The sequence below is a fragment of the Eumetopias jubatus genome, unplaced genomic scaffold, assembly GCF_037043125.1.
Source record: "Eumetopias jubatus isolate StellerSeaLion01/CBP00866 unplaced genomic scaffold, mEumJub1_p1.0 scaffold_3, whole genome shotgun sequence".
NCBI lineage: Eukaryota > Metazoa > Chordata > Mammalia > Carnivora > Otariidae > Eumetopias > Eumetopias jubatus.
The window spans coordinates 106,613,979-106,640,884 of record NW_028274809.1 but is presented as its reverse complement, the minus strand read 5'-3'; the positions used below and the strand labels follow the sequence as shown (position 1 = coordinate 106,640,884).

Sequence of the window (26,906 nt, the reverse complement as noted above, 5' to 3'; positions counted from 1 at the left end):
GGGGCAATTGGTGTAAAGCAATTTCCCACTCTTTAAAAAGCTTCAAATTCCCTCATGTGCTCTTTTCCCTCCCAGATGGCTACATCAGCTGCCTGTGCAAGAATCCATCCATGCCATACTAAAACCACTGCAGACACGGCTGCTTTCAGTGTCTGGCCTTTTGCTGCTGGGGGGAGCACATTACCGGTTTATGGCCCCTGCTTGGGCCCCTGCTCACCATGCATTAGCTGGAACACAGACACCACAGCTCAGGGGGCATGGGGGAGTGGGGCCGGCTCTTGCCCATTACCGCTCCTCCACCTGCCTACGCAGGCCACACTTTATGACTTCCAGACAACATACTTGACTGTGATTTATTCTCCTACTTTGCTGGAGTCTTTACTTTTTATGTACCTTTTTGGGGGATTATTTTTCTCTTGTCTTGCTTTAAAATAGGTGGTATGATCACAGAGATGTGGGAAATCTGTTTTATGTTTGGGGGGTGGAGCGCTGTTGACCAGACTCCACACACATTGTGTCATACTTGATTTGTTATTCACTGGCTTAGTCAAGGAAAATGTATTAAATGTCTGGACTGTGCAGAATATTATTTTAGGGACTGGGAAGTTAAGATGAAGGATACAAGGGTACAAGGGTATGAGGTCCAGAATGTCTGGACCCTGAACTCAAGTCTTTCACAGGTGGTTCCGGGAGAGAAGTTCACATGGAAGATGAGAGCCTGGCAGTGTGGGGCATAGGGGCAGGTGTGGACAAACCAGGTGTGCCCACCTTCTGGACAGGGGAGAGAAGAAAGGGGCCTCCACACCAAAATCACCTGATGGGAAGAGGGCTATGGGGCCAGTGGACAGGCTTTGGTTGCTGTTAGAAGTATTTATGAAGTCTTTAGTAGGAGTACCTTTGTAGCAGGTACTGTTTTGGTGCATTGTGAGGAAAAAGCTGGCCCTCACAAAGATCTAAATCCAGTTCCTATGTCTAGTACTTACTAACTGAGTGATGCTGAACATGCTCTTCAACCTCTCTGAACCTTACTTTCTCAAAATACAAGCAAGAAGTGATCTCTACCTCACACTTCATCATGTGGATTCAATGAGATAAACATTGAGACAAGATAGCCCAGTATCTGGGACACAAGTACAGAATGATTAGTTTCCATCCCTTTGTTAAGAAGAGCTAAAGTAGCCAAGATTGAATTCAGGAGTCTGGAAGGACAAGAGCTGACTGCAAAGGTCTTCCCATAATCCTGAGAAGGGTTATCCAAGGGCAGCATTTACATCTCCTTTTACAAGGTCACAAAGGAAAACTTTATTAAATCTCAGACTGTCTAGTACTAGATTTCAAGGATCTTATATTCTGGTTCTATAGGTGATTGACAAAAAGTAACTCAAAGTGGAGCATGAAATTATTCATCTTTCTTTCAGCAGACATCTCTACTCTGGATCTCATCACAGTATGAATGATATTGCCAAAGCACCAGTGTCTTCTCCAGTGGAAAGCCTCTTCTAACTCCACCAGCGTTGTGTTCTGGTCTTGCTCAAGAACCATAATAACAAATTTTTTATTCAAATCTCCCTGCTAAACTGTAAGCTCTACAAGGCAAAAGGCGATCTTGTAAATCTTTGTATGCTGAACACTTGACCCAGAGTGGACATTTACTTACCATGGAACTAAACATCCAATGGACTGCCAGGATTTCACTGACTCTAGTGACAGCTCCTGAAATCAGCAGGAAAGTGATATAGGATTGGAAAGTATGTTTAGATATGTACTTGAAATTCTGCTCTGTAGCCCAGAATATCTACTGCAAGAGGACCATATTGAAGAAAAAATTCAGGGGTGCCTGGATGGCTCAATCGGTTGAGCATCCAATTCTTGGTTTTGGCTGAGGTCATGATCTTGTCATCATGAGATCAAACTCTGCATCAGGCTCCACACTCAGTGGGGAGTCTAATTGGAATTTTCTCTCTCCCTCTCCTTCTCCCTCTACCCCTCCCCTCCCATGCTCACTCTCTCTTTCTCTCTCTCTCAAATAAATAAATATATCTAAAAGAAAGAAAAGGAATTCAAATAGCCATCAGAAAGTTCCTGAATGAATAAAGCATAGTTAATTGGCAGAGTGAAATACTATGCACTCATAGTAAAGACCACATAAGACCTTTCTAAATTGATTTATGTGTTCCAGGAAGTACTGTTAAATGACAAAACCAAGGCATCAAGGTACAAAAGACTATGCTACATTTTGTGCAAGAATAAAGAAGCAATTAAAACACACACAGGAATGATAAACCGATATAAATGATGACCTAGAGAATATGGGTAAGAAGAGGGTGAATGCAATAGACAGAGTAAGACATCTTCGGTCAGCCACCTTATATATAATATAAATATAAAAGTATATATTATGTAAATATATAAATAGAAGTATATATAAAATATATATATTTAGTTTTTATAATGTAAATATTTTGCAGTCATTAATTAAATATATAATTAAATGAAAAGGATAACAAGAGACAAACCTTAAAATTGAATAATTTTCTAAATATTTATTTATTTTAGACAATGAGAGAGAGAGCCTGCATGAGTTGGGGGAGAGGCAGAAGGAGAGAATCCCAAGCAGACTCCCCACTGAGTGCAGAGCTGGCCTGATGCAGGGCTTGATATCAGGATCATGACCTGAGTCAATACCAAGACTCAGATGTTTAGCCAACTGAGCCACCCAAGCACCCCTTAAAATTGAATATTAAGCAACAAACAAAAAGCCTAACTGTATATTAAATAGATAAAAGAATCACCAATAAGAAAATATTTTTTTAAAGATTTTATTTATTCATTTGAAACACAGAGATACAGAGAGAGAGAGAGAGCATGAGCCGGGGGAGAGGGAGAGAGGGAGAAGCAGGCTTCCCGCTGAGCAGGGAGCCCCACTGTGGGTCTCGATCCCAGGACCCTGGGATCATGACCTGAGCCGAAGGCAGACGCTTAGCCATGTGAGCCACCCAGGCGCCCCACCAATAAGAAAATATTAATTCAAGTAACTTTTTAATGAAGTATTCTGTCTAGCCATATACCATTGGTAGAATATATTCTAAGAACTAAAATTAAAATTCAGTAAATGTTACCCTTTACTCTGTTATTGGTAGTGATATGGCTGATGTGACTCTGAAACTATTTTGTGTATATTGTCAGGTAGAACAAATGAGTAAATATATTAGTATTGTCGAGAAAAGTTCTTACCGTGAGAGAAGAGAGATATATATCGAAGAGAGAATGATGAGGGAAATCTAACAGTGCTTTATTTGCATTAGAGATAACCATAAGAAATCATAACTTAAGCACAAGTGTGCACACACTTGCACACACACACACGTTTTCAAGTTCTGTCCACTGAAATGGACTAGAAGTAATAAGCAAACTTAACACCTAGATCCTAATTTCCAAATACCATTTGCTACAAAAATGTGTCTTTTACTTCTTTGGGAAACAGTGGAGTCTGGGTCTAAGCAAGGCAAGTTCAAGGTAATATCTGGTCCTAGAAAACAAGGAGGTACTCCAAGATTAATGGAGACAGGTAAGAAAGACATAGGAGCAGAACTAGTGGGACCAGGACTAGCTATATTTGGGGCAATTTGAACATCAAAAAACATAATGATAATAGTAACATTTTAAAATGAAATAATCTGAGTCTAGAGCAACACAAGAGAGGTTAGGCAGGGCAAGGAATAAAAAGCTTTTCTAAAAAAAAAAAAAGCTCTTCTGTAGAGAAGAATGCAAAATGACAGCAGAAAATGCAGAAGGAATTATAGGATTAGTAAAACAATATTTTACAAACTCCAGTGTAATAGCATATGGGTCAGGGTCATTTCTGGACTAGGAGAAAATGAATGGGAACTGAATATTCACTCAGTGTCTGCATATAACCCCACAGACAATCCACTGATCATAAATCACCTTTACAGTGCAGAGATCTGACAAAAGTGTTTTAGCCAGTGATGGGGCTGAACCTCCCCAATGTGCCTCCTGGTGGCATACACTGAAGAGGTCAAACATCACCCCTGAGGTTTTCTACCAAAGTATTCCAACAATAAAGAAATTATCAGAAAAAATCCAAAACAAAAAATATGGCACATTTTGCTTAACAACTCACTGGTATTCCTCAAAAAAGTTAATGATGAAAACTATACAAAAGAGACGGGTTGGGGGAAAGGGTTTTCCAGTTAAAACAAGCTAAAAGGATATGACCATCAAATCCAACATGTGGACACTCCTTGAATCCTGAATAGATATACAAAAACAAATGCTGCTATAAAAGACAATGTAGGGACAAGACATACTATATATTGGAGAGTTCTGATTGAATACATGTTTATGTTCTTATGCATGGTTTTGGTATCATGGTTATGTAGGATAATATCTTTGTTCTTTTTTTTTAAAGATTTTTATTTATTTATTGAGAGAGAGAGAATGATAGAGAGAGAGCATGAGAGGGAGGAGGGTCAGAGGGAGAAGCAGACTCCTTGCTCAGCAGGGAGCCCGATGTGGGACTCGATCCTGGGACTCCCGGATCATGACTTGAGCTGAAGGCAGTCGCTTAACCAACTGAGCCACCCAGGCGTCCGATAATATCTTTGTTCTTAAAGATATAAGCAGAAAGTCTTTAGGTTAAATTATCAATATGTCTACAACTTACTTTCAAAGAGTTCAGGAAAAGGAAAATAAGCATTTTATACCAGGAAGAAGGGAAGTGGGGGAGGGGGGAGAGAGAGGGAGGAAGACAGAGATGAGGGTGGTACAAATGTGCAAATGTGGCAAAATTTTAACGTTTGGGGAAACTAGGTGAAAGGTGTATGGGTGCTCATGTTAGTATTCTTTCAACTTTTCTGTAAATTTGAATATTTTAGAATAAAAACTTAAGTGAGAAAAAGATAATGCTTTGCACAGTACTTCTCTTGTAGTAAGTGCTTGAAGCAATTCTACTGTGCTCCGACAAATTCATGTGCATGTGCCCTATACCAACACACATATGGCTAAGGACTAATTAGCCAAATAATTGTCAAATAACAAAAATTAGTTACAAATTCAACCATTCACACGTGGTAGCACATTCATTTTCAAGTGCATATTTATTAATACTATTGAATTAATTTTCAGGAGTGCTTTCAGTATATCAGGTGTTGTGCACTCATAAAAGTTATTAGTTATTTGCATTACTTCATTCCCAGAAACCAGAGTCAAGGTTTCAGGGGCTATGGTGGTAAAAATAAGTAATAATAACTATCATGTATTAGGTATGTAATGCCAGGCATTTTTTTCTTATAGGTTGCATCAGTTATCTCATATAAGCCTCATAACCACCTTAAAAATAAGTTCTATTATTCATTACAGAAGAGGAAACCAAGGAACAGGGAAAGCTGAGTAACTCAACAACATCACCTGAATTGACAAAACTAAGAAGCACCAGTGCTTGGATTCTCTTAATGACCATGCTACATTTGGTACATGGTTGTCTATTACATGAACTGAAGGAGGGACCATGAGAATTATGAAAGGCAAAGAAGTTTCATAAGAGAAAGGGATGAGAGCTTGGTCTAAAGAAGTTGGTGAGGGAATGATATTCCACAACAGAACCAGGAACAAGGCTTGAGGGCTGGACAGAATACTGAGCTGGCACTGTTAAATCCATGGGGAAATTGTCTCAATGGACAATCTAACCAGTCAACATCTCTTACCAACTTCTCCTTGCAAATACATATACTCAAACACTTGCATACAGATGGGTGCTCCCTTGACTTGAGTAATAGGAAAAAAGCTCCTAGAGAATGGCTCCCCTGATTCCCCTGCTTCACAGAGAATGGAATCACAAGCTGCTAGCACATCTTGCCTCCTTTTTTTTTTTTTTTTTTTTTTGGAATGTCTAGACTGACTTCGATTCATCATCTCTCCCTAGAATCCTGGGTTCAGAGGAAAAGTGAACAAGAGCAAACAAGATTTCTGGGAAGCACGTTTACTCCCACATGTTATTTCACTCTTCCAGACAAGACAATTGTCCACCCCAATGGTATCACTGCATCAGAATACATGGGTGGGCCAGGAGCCCTCAAACAATATCAAGGGTCCTTTGACACCTGCTCATTGCATCTCCACATCCATGACCTTGCTGAGCTCAACAGGATTAATTTTTCCCTCTCTTTTCCCTCTCTGCCCAGCCTTGGGACAACTATCTTTCAAGGTCAAACCTAAGTCCTACGTCTCCCACAAAGCCTTTCTTTTTTTTTTAAGAATTTTTTAATTATGTTAATCACCATACATTACATCATTAGTTTTTGATGTAGTGTTCCATGATTCATAGTTTGCATATAACACCCAATGCTCCATGCAGAATGTGCCCTCTTTAATACCCTTCATCAAGCTAACCCATCCTCCCACCCCCCTCCCCTCTAGAACCCTCAGTTTGTTTTTCACTCCTCTCTCTGAATTCCTTCAGAATCTAGGTCCTCCTATGACGATGGCATTTGCTGATGATGGCTTCTATTTCAGAAGCTCTTTGAGAATGCCACATATTGGATTGAGTGTATTAAGCACACTATTTATTTAATTTTATTTTATTTAAACATTACTGATGTAAGAGTAACTGATCATCCCTATTATACAGATGAGGAAATTGAGTCTCTTAGAAGTTAGTGTGCCTGGGATTCCACGTCTGTCAAATCTACAAGGTAATTGCATGACCTTAAATAGAATGACTTAGATAAAAGTGCTTTAAGAGCCAGAAGTTAAATATGAGAACCTTGGGCATAGAGGTTAGTGGTTTACAGTAGCTTGCATAGCACTGAGCACAAGGCAGTATCAATAAATACTGGTTGATCGGATTGTGCCCTGATCTCCACAGCACTAAAGGGAGGGTTTCGCCAAGTCTCTGCAATAAAAATGTGCTGCGAAAAGTCCACCAGGAAGGCATCAGGATAGGCTCTGTGTTCAGGTCTTAAGAAAAACTGTTCTTTTAGTCACTGACCAGGCCCCTCTTGGAAGTGGGAGATGGATAAGGACAAGCAGTTGTTAAGAGTTAAGCACTATGCTAATCACCTTATGGAGATATTTCCCAAAGTCTGATATCTTCAGGTGCTTATTAAAAATGCTATTTATGATCACTGTCCTAAATCTACTGAATAACCATTGTTGGGGATATCCTAGAAAATATAATTTTAAACATTTATCCCAGGTCATTCTTTGGGGAAATAAAAATTAAGAACCTTTGTTTGATATAATTCTCATCCAATATTTGGAAAACTTTGAAGGGTGGGTATGATGAGCCCTATTTTACAGGTGAGGAAAGTGATAATCAGGGAGGTGAAGTGGATATTATAGAGACCTCATTCCATCAGGGTCACTTCCTTGGGGAAATTTCCACTGTGATATTGACCGATGGGTGAGGGCAGAACAGGCCAGGGGAATCCAGAGGAAGGGTCTGTTTGGACACATGGGTCTTTCTTTGCCTGTGTCACCTGTCTTAGGCACCCAAGGATAGGAATCGCAGACCTAGCTCCAACTTCTGGTCAACATATATAAACTTGTAAAACTCAGGACAAGTGATTCAGCTTCTCAAGATTTCAGTGTCCTGCTCTATAAAATGGAAAGAATGGTACTTTCATCACATGATTGCCAAGAAAACTGAATGATACTCTAAATGTAAAGTGCCTAGTGTGGTGCCTCATATCAGTAGATGTTCAGTTAAATGTTTGCTGTTTCTACTACAAAACCCAGCTCAGAGGGCAGCTTTTCAAAGACATCTTCTCTGACCACCATCCCCAGTGTCCTTGGGTCCCTTGATTCCTTGTAATATTTCTGAACCACCTATGGCTTCTATTTTATTTTCTGCACCATGTATAAATAATCTGTTCACAGTATCTGCCTCTCTCTTCCAACCGTGAGCTCCTTGAGGACAAGGACAGACATTCATTTTGTAAACTTGTCACCTAACTCAGTTGGTTCTCAAAAGTTTATGTGAATGGCTTAATTTCTGAATGACCAACTGAATAACTGAGTGACTGACTGACTCAAAGATTGAATGAATAATAAACATGAAAAATAAATGCAGAAGTAAATACATGAGAGAATTAATGAGTAAATAAATGAGAAATGAATAAAGAAATTCAAGAAATCAGTGAGTGCATTAGTAAAGTGTGTGTGTGTGTGTGTGTGTGTGTGTGTGTGAATGAGTGAATAAGCAAATAAATGAATGAAAAGCACATTGCAGTCACCTCCCATCTTTTGTCCTGAGCCTTCTGTTCTCATCCACGTGATTGGAGTCAACTGGCCGTGCTAAATGGGTGTGTGAAAGGAATTTCTCTAAGTGCCTGTTAAAATTCTTGGCAATTCAAAGGTGACAATGCTTTAATTTCAGGGTAATGCTACAGCTTTATGACTTAGTAGTTTTATTTAATGGCCCAATTTAGCAGGAGATTATGCCGTCTGCCACTAGCCCAGAGAGACCACTTTAATGCTCATGCATTCAACACAAGCAGATCTGCTCCCTAGCTTAGCATAAGAGACCAGCCTTCTGGAAGCACTATGAGGTCACCAAGCCTTGGTTGATAGCCTAAGATATCAAACAGGGAGAGAGATACTTCAAAAAAGTTTCCTTCCTCTAAGCTGTTGAATTGCCATTCTTCTTCAGCCTAAAACAGTCCTCTGGAAAACACTTAATTTATAGAAAGCAAATTGTCCCTCTGAAATATAAGCAACAATACCAGTATTACTCCAAATGATTAAATGGCTAGTGAGCCACAGCGCATATGTCACCCATGAGTGAGTCTCAGGCAGGAAACGGTGCTTGTGCTACCTAGGGACGGGGACACAGCTTGCGGGTTCCTCCCCAGGATGAGCTGATCCTGCTGCCCAGAGACACAGTGGACATGTTTCCCAGGGAAGGGGGAAGAAGAGGAGAAAGACCTATGGTTCCTACACTACCTGCTCTGTGTCAGTCACTCTCTGACATTCTTTAAATGTTAGCTCATTTAATTGTGTACATACCAGTCACAAAAAGGTGTTATCATCACCCTTCATATACACAGAGAGAAATTGAGATACAAAGATTGAGGGCCTTGCCCATGGTCCCACGACAATAATTATAATAGATATTAATTATAATAATTTGAAGGATGTAATAAGCACCAGGAATTGTTCTAAGACTTTTAATTAATGCAAATGAACTCACTTATCCTCACAACCATGCCCTTCAAAATTGTAAGCCATGATTATGGAGCTTGGAATTTGCATAGGTAGAAGAAGGGCATGGGGGAAGGCACAGTTAGACCCATGTTTTCAAAAGATTCCTCTAGCTGTTGTATGAAATATGAGTCAGAGTGGGGAAGGCTGAGGACTTGGGCGTTGTTTTCTTTTTTTTTTTTCCACAAGAACAGGGGATTATAAACTCTGTGGACTTGGGGGACCATATCTTAATCATTTCTATATTCTCAGTGCCTCATCATTGCCTGGTCCAAGCAGACAAGTGATGCATACTGATTTAAAGTAAGAGAGGAAAGAGTGCTTCCTGGGCCTTAGGATCCTCTGGTAAGACACAGAACACACCAGACAAAGGAACAGCTTTAGGTTCTGATAGCTATAATTGGAATCCTGTTTCTGTAACTTATTAGCCTCATTAACATATTTGCAAAGTAAAACCAATTCCAGGTACTTCACAGTGATACGTCTTGAACTAACCCAGTACCCAGTAGATATCCAACACAACTGCATGTAGTCCATAAATCAAATGACAACATTTTGGCAAACGTACTTCCGAAATGATGGCCATCTAACTTATGATGAAAGACAAGGTTTCAATTGTTCTTGTAGAAGACTTTGGCAGGGATGTTAATTCTTCCTTCTTGTGCCGAGTATGTCTGCATGTGTGCGTGCATGCGTGTGTGTGTGAAGTGCAATGTTTGGGCTAGAAGCCAACGGGGCATTCCAATAGGAAGTAAAAGGGCAGAACTTTATTACAGATGTGCCAGACAGCAACAACTGAATTCTACTTCTCCTTGTTGTAAAATACAGCTGCCAAAAATTAACAACATTCTAATCAACTCAGGGAAAGATAAATGTGCTATAAGTTGGTTCCATGCAATGTCATGGGTAACTCTTGTTTCCTATACACCGACAGACCCTTGTGCAGCCCATACACAAACTGTCAACTCACAGACATTGTTCTAACTTTAACAGCAAGGCTGTTAGGCCTAACTGAATGGACACGTTTCTTTCTGTCAATAGTCTGGATGATAATCTATTACCTGCAATCACACTGCACAATTATGTGCAGGAATATTAGAGAGACTTCAATTGCAGCTTCTCTACCTACTCCATTATGCATGCTTTGATGAGTTTTAATGAAAACAGAGCCTGCTGCCAAAGAAAGGAGAAACAGAGCATCATAATAACTAGAGGGATAAGATATGGAGACTTGTAAGGTGGTTTGCAAATGGATTATGAGCTGTTTGAGAATGAAAAACAAGTTTTGCTTTAGAGATTTGATGAAACATTCCTTATAAACTCCTTGCAATGCCTGATGATTGCTGTACAGGTCTAGATACAAGAAATTGGCATTGTATCCATCAACAGAGAAAATAAATGTGTTTTGTTAGTGGTTCTAAACAAACAATTTTACATATCAATATGCAATTCTACTGTACAGAGGAAAAACAGCGTATGGCTGGGAAACATCTTTTAACATGTTGACAAGATGCCCTGTTAACATTAAAAATGGCAAAATGGAAACTGCGTAAAATGAGCTTAAATGTCAAGTTCTAAGGAAAATGTTGTCAGAATGCCCCACATTTCTAATTCTGCTTTCTAAATACTAGAGGCTTCCCCTCACAAATGCTCCCTCCAGGCTTCTAGACCCTCAGAAATCTCACGGCACCTGCAGAAGGAGCACAGACTCTATTGCTGGCAAAAGGAGACAGCTATCTTTTACATCTCAGATGATTATATAGATATCATCTATACTAGGACAGCAGTGAGAGAGAATGAGGGCATGATTAATAATCACACCAGGGTGTTTGGTTACCCAAATTCATGACCATTTGCTTTTTGCGGCTGGAAAGTTTGCATATATATTCTAATCCTCACATTAATCTCAAAGGCAGCCATTTTTAACATCTTTATTTCACTGATAAGGAAACCAAGATCCAGAAATGCTTAACGACTTGTCCAAGGTCACACAGCTGGAATGTGCCAGCACTAGAATCTGAATTCCAATGTGAATCCAAAACATGTGCTATTCCCATTGGTCATTCCTGTGTTTGAAGAAAAGAAGGGATTTGGGGAAGACCATCCATGAGAAGTCAGAGGCTATGGGGAAAATGTGGGTACTTGCACTCTTGGATTTGTAGAAGACATTGCACGTGGTAGAAATGATTCAAACCCAGTTAAATCAGACATTGAGGCAGTATCCACAGTTCCAAACTGTTATTGATTTAATGGGACAGGACCTTAATATAAGATAAATTAGCAAGATTAGGAAGAAAAAAAGGGGAAAGGTAGAAATTAATTTTTAATTTGGCTGGGATTTCTCAGAGTTCCATTTACACTGAACTCATTGGAGCATGCATAAAGCAGATTCAGGATTCATCACATTCTGTCCCTCATCTTCCATTAAGGAGTTCAAAGATCCATGGGAACACACAAGTAAACACTACTGGTTACAATGTAAGTATGATTGATGTCATGGTGGAAATAATACCAAAATGAGAAGAGAGCCAGAGTAGGAGCACTAAACTATTCCCAGTTGTCTAGAGAAAAAGAGCCAACAGGATGTGACTCTAATTATCTACCCATATCTATATCTATCTACGTCTATCATCTCTCTCTCAATCAATATATTGATCAATTTTAAGGAATTGGGTCACAGGATCATTAAGGCTTTGTAAATCCAATGTTTCCAGGGTAAACCAGAAAGCAGGAGACCCAGAAAGAGTTGCAGTTGGAGTGTAAAGGCCATCTGTTGACAGAATTTCTTTTTGCTTGGTAGAGGTCAGTCTCTTTTCTACCAAGGCCTTGAACTTATCAGATGAGGCCCATCCACGTTTTGGAGGGTAATCTGCTTTACTCACAGTTCACTGATTTAAAATGTTAATCTCATCTAAAACAAACACCCTCCCTGAAATATTAATGATAATTTTTGACCAAATATCTGGGTACGATGGTCCAGCCAAGGTGAAACATAAAATTAACCAGTGCACTGAGGGAAGCAGGAAACACCTGAGAAGACTCATTCTTCTACCTTTCAACCCCAACTTCCTGCACGGATTTCTCAGGTTTTTACTAACTACTTTCTGTGTCCTGGTCTTTCTCCATTCCTATCTTCTCCTTTATATTGATCCCAGTGCCTGGAACTCCCTTACTTCCTTATGGTATCTAACCCACTCTGCAAGCTCACCTTAAATGAATTTTCTTCCAGCAACCTAATTCTGAGTCCTCCTGGATTTCTTGTTATCTTAAATGCACTCCTCCCTACTTGCCCAATTGGATTGACATAGCCAAGGATGCCTACAAACTTCTCAACATTGGCTAAAATTATCCACATCCAGGACAGGAGATTTTTACAACCAGGTAGTGGCATGGAGCCCAGATGTCCCTTTTACCAAAACTATATTATATTTTAATATGCCATAGTTTCCCTTAGTGGTCACAGTGTCCCTCAGTTATCCACCATCTGAGTGACTTACCAACTTTTAATTTGTTAGCTCTCTTTGTCTTTCATTCAATTTGTGGTTCTCACATTCATCTTTTATTTAAAATATTTTATTTATTTATTTGAGAGAGAGAGAGAGAGATAGAGTGGGGTGAGGGGCAGAGGGAGAGGGAGAGAGAGAATATCAAGCAGACCCCACTCTGAGCTTGGAGCCCATTGTGGAGCTCGATCCCATGACTCTGAGATTATGACCTGAGCTGAAATCAAGAGTCGGATATTCAACTAACTAAGGCACTAAAGCACCCCTCTTGCATTCATCTTAATCTCACTGCCATTTAACCTGCAAAGGGAGTCCTTTCTTCTTCAGGTTAAAATCTATTGAACAAATCCATGCTTCATATATTTGCATGCTTTGTGGATTTCACTGATAGCTCCTGCCTCACTACCATCGTTGATCCTTGATGAATTCTAATCATTTGTTTCCCCAGTCTTCTTTGCACAGTTCTTTGCACAGGCTAACGATATTTTCCATTTGCCCCCCACCAATGCACTCTCCATCTGTCTACTGCCTTCTCTGTGCCCAGGAAGGCTGATGAAAAACATTACATCAACAATTGTTCTTGCCTTCTGAAATCTAGCTGGGTTTGCTCAGTGGAGACATAGGGAAGAGACTGGAAAGAACAAGGAGAGTTGGAGCATTCCTCAAGCTCCTAGTTAACTATTCCCACACAGGAGATCATAGCTCTCTCAAGGCACAGCTTCTCCACATGCTGCCCTCCTTCCCACTCCGGCAATACTCCCTCCTTTCACCTTTATGCGCCTGATGGTGGGAAAAACCCCTCTGTTACTAGCTCTGCTCTTCCCCTTCCCATAATTTCCTTTCGTAAGCTCACACCTTTTTAAACAGTCCCTAATTTGAGCAAGCCCTTTGAGTGTTCCACTGTCCTGAAGATAAGAGAATCTTGCTAAAATCCTTGCATGATATGAGGATGGCATCTTCTGGCTAGTGCTCAGAAAGTGGTTCATCTTTCATTCAGGGACAGTCAACTAGTCTGCATGCTCAACAACTGTCTATCATAAAACATTCCTTCTTTTCCCTGGAATTGACTTAGTAGATTTCTTTGCTGGGAAACTATAGTTCATATTATGGATCTTCAACAGCTTTTGCTTGCCCCTACTCAGGTAAATGTGATCCTTTCCTACTCATTCCGTTTGATGAATTTCTCAATGTTCTAAACTTGCAACTCATCTTGGTGAGTTCGGTGGCCCTCACAAATATGCAGGTTTATGGGACGCAGGAACGCTGTTCCTGACATTCATTTGTTCTTCCTGGAAATGCTCTGCTTTGCCTTTTTCTGGATAGCTCCTACTCCCCATCCAGATCTTAGAGACATGCATTATCTGCCTACCCAAAATCCCTTCCACTGTACAGGAGGCTCGGTTAGGTGTTCCTCCAGTGGGCTCCCAGAACACTATTCATACCCTGCCATGACCCTCATATTATAATTGCTTTTGTGTCTTCTCCATGATTAACCCATGAAGGAGACTGAAATGATACCATTATGGGTTGAATTCTGTCCAAAAAATACATGGAAGTACTAACTCTTGACACCTGTGAGCATGACTTTTGTTGGCAATAGTTTCCTTGCAAGTGCAATCAACTTGAGATGAGATCATACTCCACTAGGGTGGATTCTAATCCAATATGACTGATATCCTTATAAGAAGAGATGAAACAGATGCATGAGAGAAGAAGGCTACATGGAAGCAGGGTGACAATCTGGGGACAGAGTCACGGAAGTGCTGCTGCTAAGGCCTAGGAATGCCCAAAGTTTAGGCAAGCCAGCAGAAGCCAGAAGAGGCAAGAGAGGATCCCCCCCTATAGGGTGCAGAGGTTGTGTGGCCCTGCAGCACCTTGATTTTGGACAGAATTCCAGCCTCCAGAACTGTGAGGCATACACTTCCAGGTACTTTTAAGCCACTCAATTGGTTATAGCAGCCTGGAGAAACTGATGCAGACACTATTTTGTATCTGTATTACATCAGCAAAATAGCAACCTTTAAATACAAGTAAGCATTCCTCTTTAGCTATTCCTGGATAAAATATCATACATTAGCCCCAGGAAAAGTCTTTCCAAAGAGGCAGGGTACACCATGTAAATGAGACCTATGAATCAATAATCCCTCCATGTCAGTGCTTACATAATTTTGAAGAGTTTAATAATTTTAAGCCATATTTAATGTATATATTTTAATCTCAAAGTATATTTTAATGATATAAGGGCAAGTCTATGCTTATCTATTAAATTCATGATTTTAAAATATATATTTAAAATATGTACATTCATAGAAGAAGCACACATATGCATTCACAGAAAAAAGAAATCCCAAGGAAATCCTAACAATAAAATAACAATGGCAATCTGTGGATTGTGGTTTAAAGGTGACTTTAACAATTTATTCAGACCTTGCTTTTTTCGTTAAATTTTCTATAATTAATATTGACTTATTTTATAACAAAAATAAAATCAGTTTAAAGCAAAACATAAGCAATACAAAGTATCCAGTTAATGCTTGAGCGATATAAATTATTACTGCACCAGAAGCTTTTGTTTGCTTCCTGAGTCTTGACTATTAGTCCCAGTATTTATTACCTTGAGCAAGTCATGAAATTCTCATATTCTCTTTCCTTCTGTGTAAGATAGAGATAAAAATATCTATCTCAGGTTTTTATTGTGAGGAGTGCAAGAAATGGTATTTGTAAACTCTCAGTTCAGCTCCCAAAGTGGGTAGGAGACAAGCAATCACAACTGATCTCTCATCAGCAGGCATTGGTCCCCTTGCCCTTATTCTGCAGCCAAATCACTCCCTCTGTTTTTTGGTAAGGAGTAAACCAGGGACAGTTTGCATTGGAATCACTTAGGGGACTCAGTAAAAGGGCATTTACTGAAATCAATTTCTTAAGCTAGAAAGTCTGAGTTTTTAACAAGAATCACTGGAGCTCCATGTGTTAATTACATTTTGAAAATAGTCAAGATCCACGGAGAAAACTAGTTCTTCACCTATATATTAATGCTATAGGTTACCATAACATAGAAAAAGAAAACAGTGTCACAATTTCTAATTGTGTTATAGGGAAGTTGAGAAGCAGCCAGCATATATGCAGTTTGGAGTGACGGAGTATTAAGGAAATGCAATGAAATGCATCTAATTCTGTGTAACTAACATCTTCTGCAGAAGTGTGGTGTGGTTGTTTGTATCCAGATGAACAAATCGCTAAGTGCCCATAATCACCAGTTTTGCAATGGTTTGCTTGCATTTCTACCTGTGATAGTACATGGCATTTTTCCTGATATTATTGCCTCACAAATGAGAGTGGCTGTGTCTTATTTTTCTGCATATCCTCAGTGCCCAGGCCAGCCTGTGGCTACAGAAAGAGCTCGGTGAATGTGCTTGCCTTGTTGCAGGGAAGCCTGAGGCCTGAGTACTCAATGATCCCTAATACCCTCCTACTTTTCTGCTTTATTACAACATTCTGTTGTCATTTCCAAAGGCCAGAGCTTGAAACAAACACACAAAAATGTGTATGTGTCAATTAATGACACTCACAATGGAGACGGCACTTGCATTGCTCTATTTTTAAGGAACTATTACATCAGGTTTTGGTTTTGAGGAATTATTTTTCAGAATAACTTAGTGATTGTATATTGTATTTAAATCTGTGCAATAATTAATTCTTAGTATGACTTTCTGCACTTAGAAAGGCGTGGCCAGGAAAATGCAAATAGCTCACTTTTCTTATTAAGCATCTACTGGATAAGTAGCCTGGACAATTCCTCCAATACTCATGATTGTGTCTTATCTTCAACTCTGGGAGGAAGGAATTACTTTTCCCATTTCACTGATGAACAACTGAAGCTCAGAAAGCATATGGGGTTCACAACATGCCCGGGGTCAGGCATGAATCACACTTTCCCACTTCCTGAGTCAGGGTTTCCTATTGATTTTGAGTTTTGTTTTTTGTTTGTTTAGTTGTTTTTCCTTTCTTTCTGCTTTTGAGTTTTAAGAGAGAAAATGTCCTGGCCAAGCTCTAAAGAAAATGTTTCAGAGTTAATTCTTGGTTCAGCGGAATGTGATCAAGACCATTAAGTCTTCCTCTCTAATGAAGATAACCCAGCTGCTAATTTCTATTATTTACTTAAATAACATCCCCCCTACACAGAAGTTGGTTCTTTAAGTTTGTATTTACACATATCCCTTTCCAGTGGTCTTCCTTTTGCTGTGTACCATCACATAGCTAGGTTAAGAGTGAGTGGGGATTCTGATCCTTACCTATGATGTTGCAATATACTTGGAGGGGTCCCAGTGGCCCACTGCCATCAGAGTCAATGTAGAAGAAACCAGCTGTGTTCCCTTGGTGCCTGTACACCTCGCAGGATTGCTCGTAGAGGGCTGGAAAGACACAAAGACAGCAGAGATGAAGGTTTGCTTGGTTTTGCATATCACTTTAGAGGGATCAGTAACTCCTACTAATATTTACTTTAATTGTTGATCCCTTCCCCTTCTAGAGCCTTGATTTCCCACTCCCCCCACCCAGGTCTTACCAATCCAGTGTCCCAATACTTGATGGAGTTGCACCTCCATTCATCCTGACATCTATTCTTCTGAACCACTCAGAGTTTACTTCCTCCAAAAAATCTCCCCTTCCCTCAATTGTGGCCCTTCTCTGTGCTGATGTATGAGCCCCTATTCTGTGCCCACACAGTGTACTGAGCTAGGATCATCATATACTCTTCTGTCCCCAACGGTGGTCACAGAAGCTGTAAGAGCGGCGGCCCTGTGCTGTGTGATGCTGTGTTCCAGCACCTGGCACAATGCCACATTCAGAGCAGTTCAAAAATGTTTGATTAATGAATGAAAAACTGAATGAATATATATGGTCATGAATTTTTTATTAATAAAATAAAATGACATTATCTTATTTCTGTACATCCAGAGCTCAGTACGGTACCTAAAACAGAGCAGGCGTCCAATCAAGTTGAGTCCATTTTGACTTAACAGCATTCACTGAATTCCTAATATGTGTCAATAGCATGGTTGCCACCTGACAACAGACCATGAATGAGGCAATCAGTATGTGTCATAGAAAGCTCACAGCCTGGCTGTAGCCACAAATTTGGTTATGTGCACAGAGAGAGAGGCAGACACGGGTGGCTTGAGATAGGGTACTTTGACCAATACACAGATATGAGAAATTTATAAATCTCATTACAGTAACATGAATGAATTCAGTGGCGTGTAAAGGAGGCATCTGCTGTCTCATGCATGAGAATGTAGAATGTCATCTGATGTTTTAGACAAAATGTTATAGCTCAGAGGAGCAGGTACATATCCTATTATGTCATCCTCCCATGCTTAAAACACTTCAGTGGCTCTCAACAGCTTTAAAGATATAGCACCAGGTCCTCACCTTAGCCAACATGCCCCTGTGAATAATGCCCCATCCCAGAAATATGAAGCTGCACTTTATCATGATCAAGAGTGAGGGGTGCCTCAGATAATTCATTACCAATAAAGTTCTAAAGCTTGAGAGGGTTTTACTTTTTATAAATTAGAGTGAATTCAAGGTTATCCTTGTACTCCTATAATTCTCTCTTGCAGTCATGCACACTTTTGGAACCAGAGGTAAATGGGGGAATCATAGCTTGCATCATATATACAGAGCATAACATATAGCTTATTTCTGTTTGCTCAAACCTAACACACCTGGGTGCGTGCCACACATATGAAAGTCAGCTCGTATGTATATTATCCTTCCCACCACCCTATACTTTCAAGATCGCAACAGTGTGAAAGGAGGTGCTGCTTTCACATGCAGGGTAAATACCACACAGGCAACAAATATGAGTTACATAGTGGTTAAGAACATGAGCCCTGGAATCAAATTGGGTGGTTCTACATCACAAGGCTACTGCTTACACTTACTTATGGGAACTGGGAGAAGCCACTTCTCCTGTTGTAGGCAACCCCTAAGATACCTCATCTTATACACATCCTTGCATTCAAATTTTGTTGCTGAATTAATGCTCTCCTTTTGAGTGCAGGCTGGACTGATGGATGTGCCTCTAACAGATTATAATAGAGGTGATAGATAGCATTTCCAAGACTAGATTTTAAAAAGGCTGTGGCCTCCATCTTGGGTGCTCCTGGATCATTCACTGTCAGAGAAGCCAACTGCTCTGTCCTGAGGCTACCCTGGAGGAGGTCCACATGAGTGAGCTTGGAGGCTTCTGGGCATGCCATGTGAGTGAGCCCTGAAGCAGACTGCCACAGTCAAACACCAAAATGACTCTATTTCTGGTTGACATCTTAATTGTAGCTCCATGAGAGATTGAGCCAGAACCACTCATCTAAGTTGTTCAAGGACCCAGGTAAACTATGAAGTAATAATCTGTTGTTTCCAGATGCCAAGTTTTGCTATAAGTCATTACACAGCAATAGATAGGTAATAAACTCTCAAAGAATTAATTTTTTTCATGGGGCTATAAGAAACAGCCTACCTCATACAACTAGTAAGGATTCAAAGATATACTCACAAGATAATCAACAAAGATCCTTATGAAAAACCAACAGTTCCTACCACCCTCTGCAAAGAAGATGACTTTTAGTTCTTAGTTCATTCTTTTGGTATTGACTATTTGTATTTCTGAATAGCATGTCCAAACTGCTACTTCTTGGTTTATTTTCATTTACACGGTTTTTTATTCACTTACTAACATAAAGATAAGAATTTGGCTTTTTCTTTACCCCCCACATCCAAAGAACTTTCTATCCCCCCTATCTCCAATATAGTTGTATTGTAATTTTAGTTAGATCAATGGATACCGTTTACAGTGATGTGACAACATACATGCCACTCACAAATAGCAAATCTCATAATGTGATTAATTTTCCTTTTCTCAAACAAATGTAGTTTTTCTTGAAATTAATAACTGCCTTATTTTCCTGTTTGCCTAGTTGTCTATGTATTGGTCACAAATAATTCACTAACAAATCTCTAAAACGCCTCCCCAAATAGTCATGTAACAACTAATATAAATGGATATCTAAGGGGAGAGAGAGAGAAAGAATGGGGGAGAGGGGACAGAGATGAAAGCTAGAACTTTCTGGATATTTTTATTTTAAATTTTGGAAAAAAATATTTTAAAAAATTTAAAAAATCAAATATAATAAAAAAGAGCAATTCTTAAACACTGAAAGGAAATTAAAACAAATGAACTAAAAATTGTTTCAAATGATACTGACATTCAGTAGTTTCTTTTCAACTTTTTATTATAGAATGTTTGAAATTCATGTAAAGAATGAAGAGTATAAAATGAACCTGATTTTATCATATTATTATATTTGGCTAATCTTGCTTCATCTATATTCTCAGTGTATTAGTTATCCATTGCCAAATAACAAACTACTCCAAAACTGACTTAAAACAACAATCATTCCAAGATTCTACAGGTCTTGGTTAATCTGGGCAGTTTCTGGTAAGGCTCAGAATGTCTTGTGAGGCCTGCCCATTCATCTGCACTTAGCTGCTAGGTCAGCAGGGCTTGTTGGGGTGCACTGGTTCTCCCTGCGTGGTTTCTCATACTCTCACAAGCAAATTCCCATTGGTAAAGTCTCCAAGATCAACAAGATGGTGAGCGATTGTGAGGCCTCTGATTGCATGTTTGCTGATGCAACTTTGACCAAAGCAAATCACTTAGTTAACCAAAATCCATATAGAGCATTGCAAGGGACTAAAAGGAAATGGAGTGATAGAGGTGGACTGTATCATGTTTGACTTCATGGAACAGGATCACATAGCCATGTAATGGGAGTATAAAAAAGCCCTTTTATTTTACTAAGGCATTAATATTTGGGGACTGATTACTACCTTAGTTAGCCTACCATTCCTAATATACTTTCTCTTGAAATTTTGGTTCAGTTACAGGGAGATACCTAAGGGCAAAGCCTGGTAACGAGCATTCCCACTTACAAATACTACAAATAAACTCATAAAACATAAGGACTTTGCCCAAAAACATACCAGTTGTTAAGTTGCTGATCTAATTCTATCATTCTTTCTTGATTTATTAGTTGGAATATTTTATAAAAATGAAACATTCCTGATCAATTATTAGTTTACCATAAACTACAAGATTGTGTATGAAAAAAGCAAGATGCTTCTTTATCAGTTTCAAAATACTGAAATTGTCCCCTAGTATCCTCCACAAGTGAAAAATAAAAATATTTTTATTTTTATTATAAACTCATAAATTTAAATATATTGAAAACAGTAATTTGACTAGTAGGAAACAGTAGGATATATCTATTAGAAAAAAAATAACAAAAGTCTTAAAATATATTAAATGGCTTTCTTGTTAAATAATATTGGTATTGATTCATTAAACTATTATATGTATCAAGAAAAATTAATAGCTAATTATGTTGTTAATGACAACAGAAGCTAAAATTTTACCATAAAATAAAAATATAAAATGTAAAAAATATATAATTCTGAAATTTTAATTTGAGTTGGTGGTATCAATATGAACTCATTATTTAATTGTTTTAATGATGTATTTTCACATTTGGACTACTGAAAGTACTAGAAGCACCCTAATGCACAGATTGTGGTCTCTAAACACATTTTCCCACTAAAATGAAGAAGGGTTTTACTGAGTTTATGTTTGGAATAAAATGATATTAGAATGTTTCCTTTGCTTGAAAATAAGAAAGCTATCAAAATTCGAGTATGTCAAAAATGGCACAGGAGCTAATTTGATGGAAGAATTTGAGTACAAAAGGACTAATGACCACATTTATATATTTGAAGATATACAACCTACTTGTTCTTTTATCTATTATTTATCTATCTATCTATCTATCTATCTATCATCTACCTATCATTGATCTAATCTGTGTAAGTCCATTGGTCACCTCTGGAGGATTTCAGAGAATAAAGTCCTATTTTAAAAATTGAAAAAATTATAGATCATACCCTTCCTTTCTTGTATGGAATATATTTGATGGTAATTTAATATTCCATAAAAATGTAAGTTGATAGAGGACTTTTTAGTGGATGGATTAAATTAACAATACCCAAACTCACAGATCAATCTAAACATTCTCTAAAGTGATTATTTTTTTGAAATTTATTCTAAATTCTACCTTTTTTTAAAAGATTTTATTTAATTGACAGAGAGAGAGAGAGAGACAGAGAGAGAGGGAACACAAGCAGGGGGAGTGGGAGAGGGAGAAGCAGGCTTCCCACCGAGCATGGAGCCTGATGCGGGGCTCGATCCCAGGACCCTGGGATCATGACCTGAGCTGAAGGCAGTCGCTTAACCAACTGAGCCACCCAGGCATCCCTCTAAAGTGATTATTAAGGTGTCTCTAATGTAATATAATCAGAAATACACAACACTACAAGGGACTTGCCAAAAATTTGAAACTGATCTAATCAAACCCTGAGATTTAAACACTAATTTACAGAAAGAGGCAAAGAAATATGCTCACCCACACTCCAAGGATGCAGTTAGCTAAATCCAGAATGTGGGAACATATGACTCAGTTTCTTAAAAAAATAAATAGTAAAGAGGAGATAGGAATGCAAGAGACATACCAAACACTATGTGTGGACTTATAAAAAAAAAAAAAAAAGATAAGCAGATAAAGTAAAATCAAATTTGGTATCAGATGATATCAAGAAATTATTTTTAATTTTGGTTGGGTATGATAATGGTAGTATGGTTTTGTAGCAAAAGACAAAAATGTCTTCTTTGTTAGAGATTCGTCCTGGGGTAGCTGTAATGAAATCATCAGTACACAATTTGTTTTTAAAATGTCTCATAGTACAAAAGGAAGACCCATCTACTTGCTGCCTATAAAAGACTCATTTCCGATCTAAAAACCCATGCAGATTGGAAGTAAAGGGATGGAAAAATATTTATCACACAAAATGAATGAAAAGAAAGCTGGGGGGGGTAGCAATACTCATATTAGACAAAATGACTTTAAAACAGACTGTAACAAGAGACAAAGACACGATATGATCATAAAGGGAATGATACAATGAGAAGATAGAACAATTGTAAATTCTTACGCACCCAACATGGGAGCATCCAAATACAAAAATAACTGTTAAAGGAAGGAATTGTTAGTAGTAGGTGACTATAACACCCCACTTACATCAATGGATAGATCCTCCAAACAGAAAATCAACAAGGAAACACTGTTTCTTTTTAATATTTTATTTATTTATTTGAGAGAGAGAATGAGAGAGAGAGAGCCTGAGAGCGGGGAGGGTCAAAGGGAGAAGCAGACTCACTGCTGAGCAGGGAGCTGGATGCGGGACTCAATCCTGGGACTCCAGGATCATGATCTGAGCCAAAGGCGGTTGTTTAACCAACTGAGCCACCCACGCACCCAAAAAGACTGGTTTTGAATGACACATTGGGCCAGATGGATCTAACAGATATATGTAGAACATTTCATCTTAAAACATATAAAGCATATTCATACACATTCTTCTCAAGTGCACATGGAATATTCACCAGAATAGATCACATATTAGGCCATAAAACAAGTTTCAACAAATTCAAAATGACAAGTCATACCATGCATCTTTTCCAACCAGAATGCTATGAAACTAGAAACCAAACACAAGAAAAAATCTGAAAACAAAACAAAACAAAACAAATATATGGAATTTAAATAAGGTGCTACTAAACAATGAATGGGTCAACCAAGAAATCAAAGAGGAAATCAAGAAATACATGAAGACAAATGAAAATGAAAACACAATGGTCCAAAATCTTTGGGATGGAGCAAAAGTGGTTCTAAGAGGGAGGTTTATAGCAATACAGGCCTGCCTCAAGAAGCAAGATAATCTCAAATAAATGACCTAATCTTAAACCTAAAGGAACTAGAAAAACAACAAACAAAACCCCAAAGCACTAGAAGGAAGGAAATAATAAATATGAGAGCAGAGATAAGCAAAATAGAAACAAACAAACAAAAAGTAGAACAGATCAATGAAACCAAGAACTGGTTCTTTGAAAAGATCCACACAACTGATAAACCTTTAGCCAGACTTATAAAAAGAGAGAGAAAGGACTCAAATAAGCAAAATCAGAAATGAAAGAGGAGAAATAACAATGAACACCACTGGAATATAAAGGATTATTAGAGAATATTATGAAAAATTCTATGCCAACAAATTGGACAATCTAGAAGAAATTAATAAATTCCTAGTAATATATAACCCCCCAAAACTGAATGAGGAAGAGAAAGAAAATTTGAACAGACTGATGACCAACAATGAAACTGAATCAGTTATCAAAAAACTCTCAACAAAAGTCCAGGACCAGATGGCTTCAAAGGTAAATTCGATCAAACATTTAAAGAATTATTAATACTTACGCTTCTCAAACTATTTCAAAACCAGAAGAGGAAGGAAGGATTTGAAATGCATTCTATGAAGCCACGATTGCCCTGATACCAAAACAATAAAGACATGACTAAATCAATCAATCAATCAATCAATAAAAAATAAATAGAACTACAGGCCAATATCACTGATGAACATAGATACAAAACTCCTCAGCAAAATATTAGCAAACTGAATCCAACAATACATTAAAAAATCATTCATCATGATTTATTCCTGGGATGCAAGAGTGATTCAATATTGCAAATCAATCAGGGTGCCTGGTTGGCTCAGATGGTTAAGCGTCTGCCTTCGGCTCAGGTCTAGATCTCTAGGTCCTGGGATCAAGCCCCGCCTCCAGCTCTCAGCTCAGCGGGGAGCATGCTTCTCCTTCTTCTTCTGCCCCTCACCCTACTTGTGCTCCCTCTGTCTCTATCTCAAATGAATAAATAAAATCTTAAAAAAAAATATTGCAAATCAATTATCATGATACAGCATATCAATAAGAGGAAGGATAAAAATCATATGATATTTTCAATAGATGTAGAGAAAGCATGTGACAAAGTACAATATCCACTCATAATAAAAAATTCTTTGGGGTACCTGGGTGGCTTAACTGGTTGAGGCTACAACTCCTGATTTCAGGTCAAGTCATAATCTCAGGGTTTTGAGATTGAGCCCCATGACTGGCTTCGCAATGAGATTCTCCCTTCATTTCTCTCTGCCCCTCTCTGCCTGCACAAACATACTCACTTTGTCTTAAAAACAAAAACAAAAACAACAACAACAACAAAAAACCTAACAAAGTAGCTTTAGAGGGAAAATACCACAACATACTAAAAGCCATATGTAAAAAAAATCCACAGCTCATATCATACTCAATGGGGAAACCTGAGAGCTTTTCTCCTAAGATCAGGAACAAGACAGGAATATCCACACTCATCACTTTTCAACATAGCCACAGCAATCAGACAAGAAAAAGAAATAAAAAACATCTAAATTGTTAAGGAAGAAGTAAAATTTCACTATTTGCAGAGGACAGGATACTGTATTTAGAAAACCTTAAAGATTTCATCTAAAAACTACTAGAACAGGGGCGCCTGGGTGGCTCAGTTGGTTAAGTGACTGCCTTCAGCTCAGGTCATGATCCTGGAGTCCCGGGATCGAGTCCCGCATCGGGCTCCCTGCTCAGCAGGGAGTCTGCTTCTCCCTCTGACCCTCTTCCCTCTCATGCTCTCTACCATTCTCTCTCTCAAATAAATAAATAAAATCTTTAAAAAAAATAAAATAAATAAAATAAAAACTACTAGAACTAATAAATAAATTTAGTAAGGTCAAAGGATACAAAATCAATACACAGAAATCTGTCGCATTCCTATATACTAATAATGAAGCATCAGAAAGAGAAATTAAAAAGCAATCCCATTTATAATTTCACCAAAAATAATAAAATATCTAAGAATAAGTTTAACCAAGTAGGTGAAAGGCCTGTACTATGAAAAATATAAAACAATGATGAAGGAAATTGAAGATTACATGAACAAATACAAAGACATTCCATGCTTACAGATTGGAAGAACAAATATTGTTAAAATGTCCATACTACCCATGGCAACCACCAGATTTAATGCAATCTCTTTCAAAATACCAACAGCATTTTTCCACAGAACTAGAACAAACAATCTTAAAATTTGTATGAAACCACAAGAAACCCTGAAATAGCCAAAGCAATCTAGAAAAAAAAAAAAAAACTATAAGTATCACAATCCCAGATTTCAAGATGTACTACAAAGTTGTGGTACTCAAAACAACCATGGTACCAGCACAAAAAGAGACACATAGATCAATGGGATAGAACAGATAGCTCATAAATAAACCCATGATTATATAGTTAATTAATCTTTGACAAATGAAGCAAGGATATGCAATGGGAGGGGCGCCTGGGTGGCTCAGATGGTTCAGCCTTTGGCTCTGGTCATGATCCCAGGGTCCTGGGATCTAGCCCCACGTTGGGCTCCTGGCTCAGCAGGGATCCTGCTTCTCCCTCTCCTTCTGCCTCTCCCCCTCTCATGCTCTCTCTCTCTCTCTCTCTGTATCTCTGTGTCTCAAATGAATAAATAAAATCTTTTAAAAAAAAGAATATGCAATGGGAAAATTCTCTCCAAAAAATGGTGTTGAGAAATCTGGACAGCTACTTGCAAAATAATGAAACTGGATTCCTTTCTTACACTATACACAAAAATAAACTCAAAATGGATTAAAGACCTAAATGTGAGACCTGAAACCATAAAAATCCTGGAAGAGCACATAGGCAATAATTTCTCTGACATGGGCTATAACAATATTTTTCTAGATATGTCTCCTGAGGCAAAGGAAACAAAAGCAAAAATAAATTATTGGGGCCACATCAAAATAAAAAGCCTTTGCACAGCAAAGAAAATAAGCAACAAAACTAAAAGACAACCTACTGAATGGGAGAAGGTATTTACAAATGACATATCTAATAAAACCAAATAATCCAATTAAGAATGGTCAGAAGACATAAAGAGGCATTTCACCAAAGAAGACATAGAGATTTCCAATAGACACATGAAAAGATGCTCAACATCACTAATTATCAGGGAAATGAAAATCAAAACTACAATGAGATATCACCTCACAACCGTCAGGATGGCTAAAATCAAAAATACATAAAACAACAAATATTGGTGAGAATATGGAGAAAAAGGAACGCTCATGCATTGTTGGTGGGAA

At 38.4% G+C, this 26,906-nt stretch overlaps 1 protein-coding gene across 2 annotated transcripts in view; it reads right to left on the bottom strand.

Annotated features, from left to right (window-relative positions):
- Nucleotides 1–26,906, bottom strand: part of CNTNAP5 (contactin associated protein family member 5) — an 855,278-nt gene that overhangs the window by 270,361 nt on the left and 558,011 nt on the right. For both annotated transcript variants that reach the window (XM_028101360.1, XM_028101361.1), the window contains exon 12: nucleotides 17,018–17,137. In XM_028101360.1, coding sequence (XP_027957161.1) covers nucleotides 17,018–17,137 — 120 coding nt within the window. The remainder of the gene's footprint in view (nucleotides 1–17,017; nucleotides 17,138–26,906) is intronic.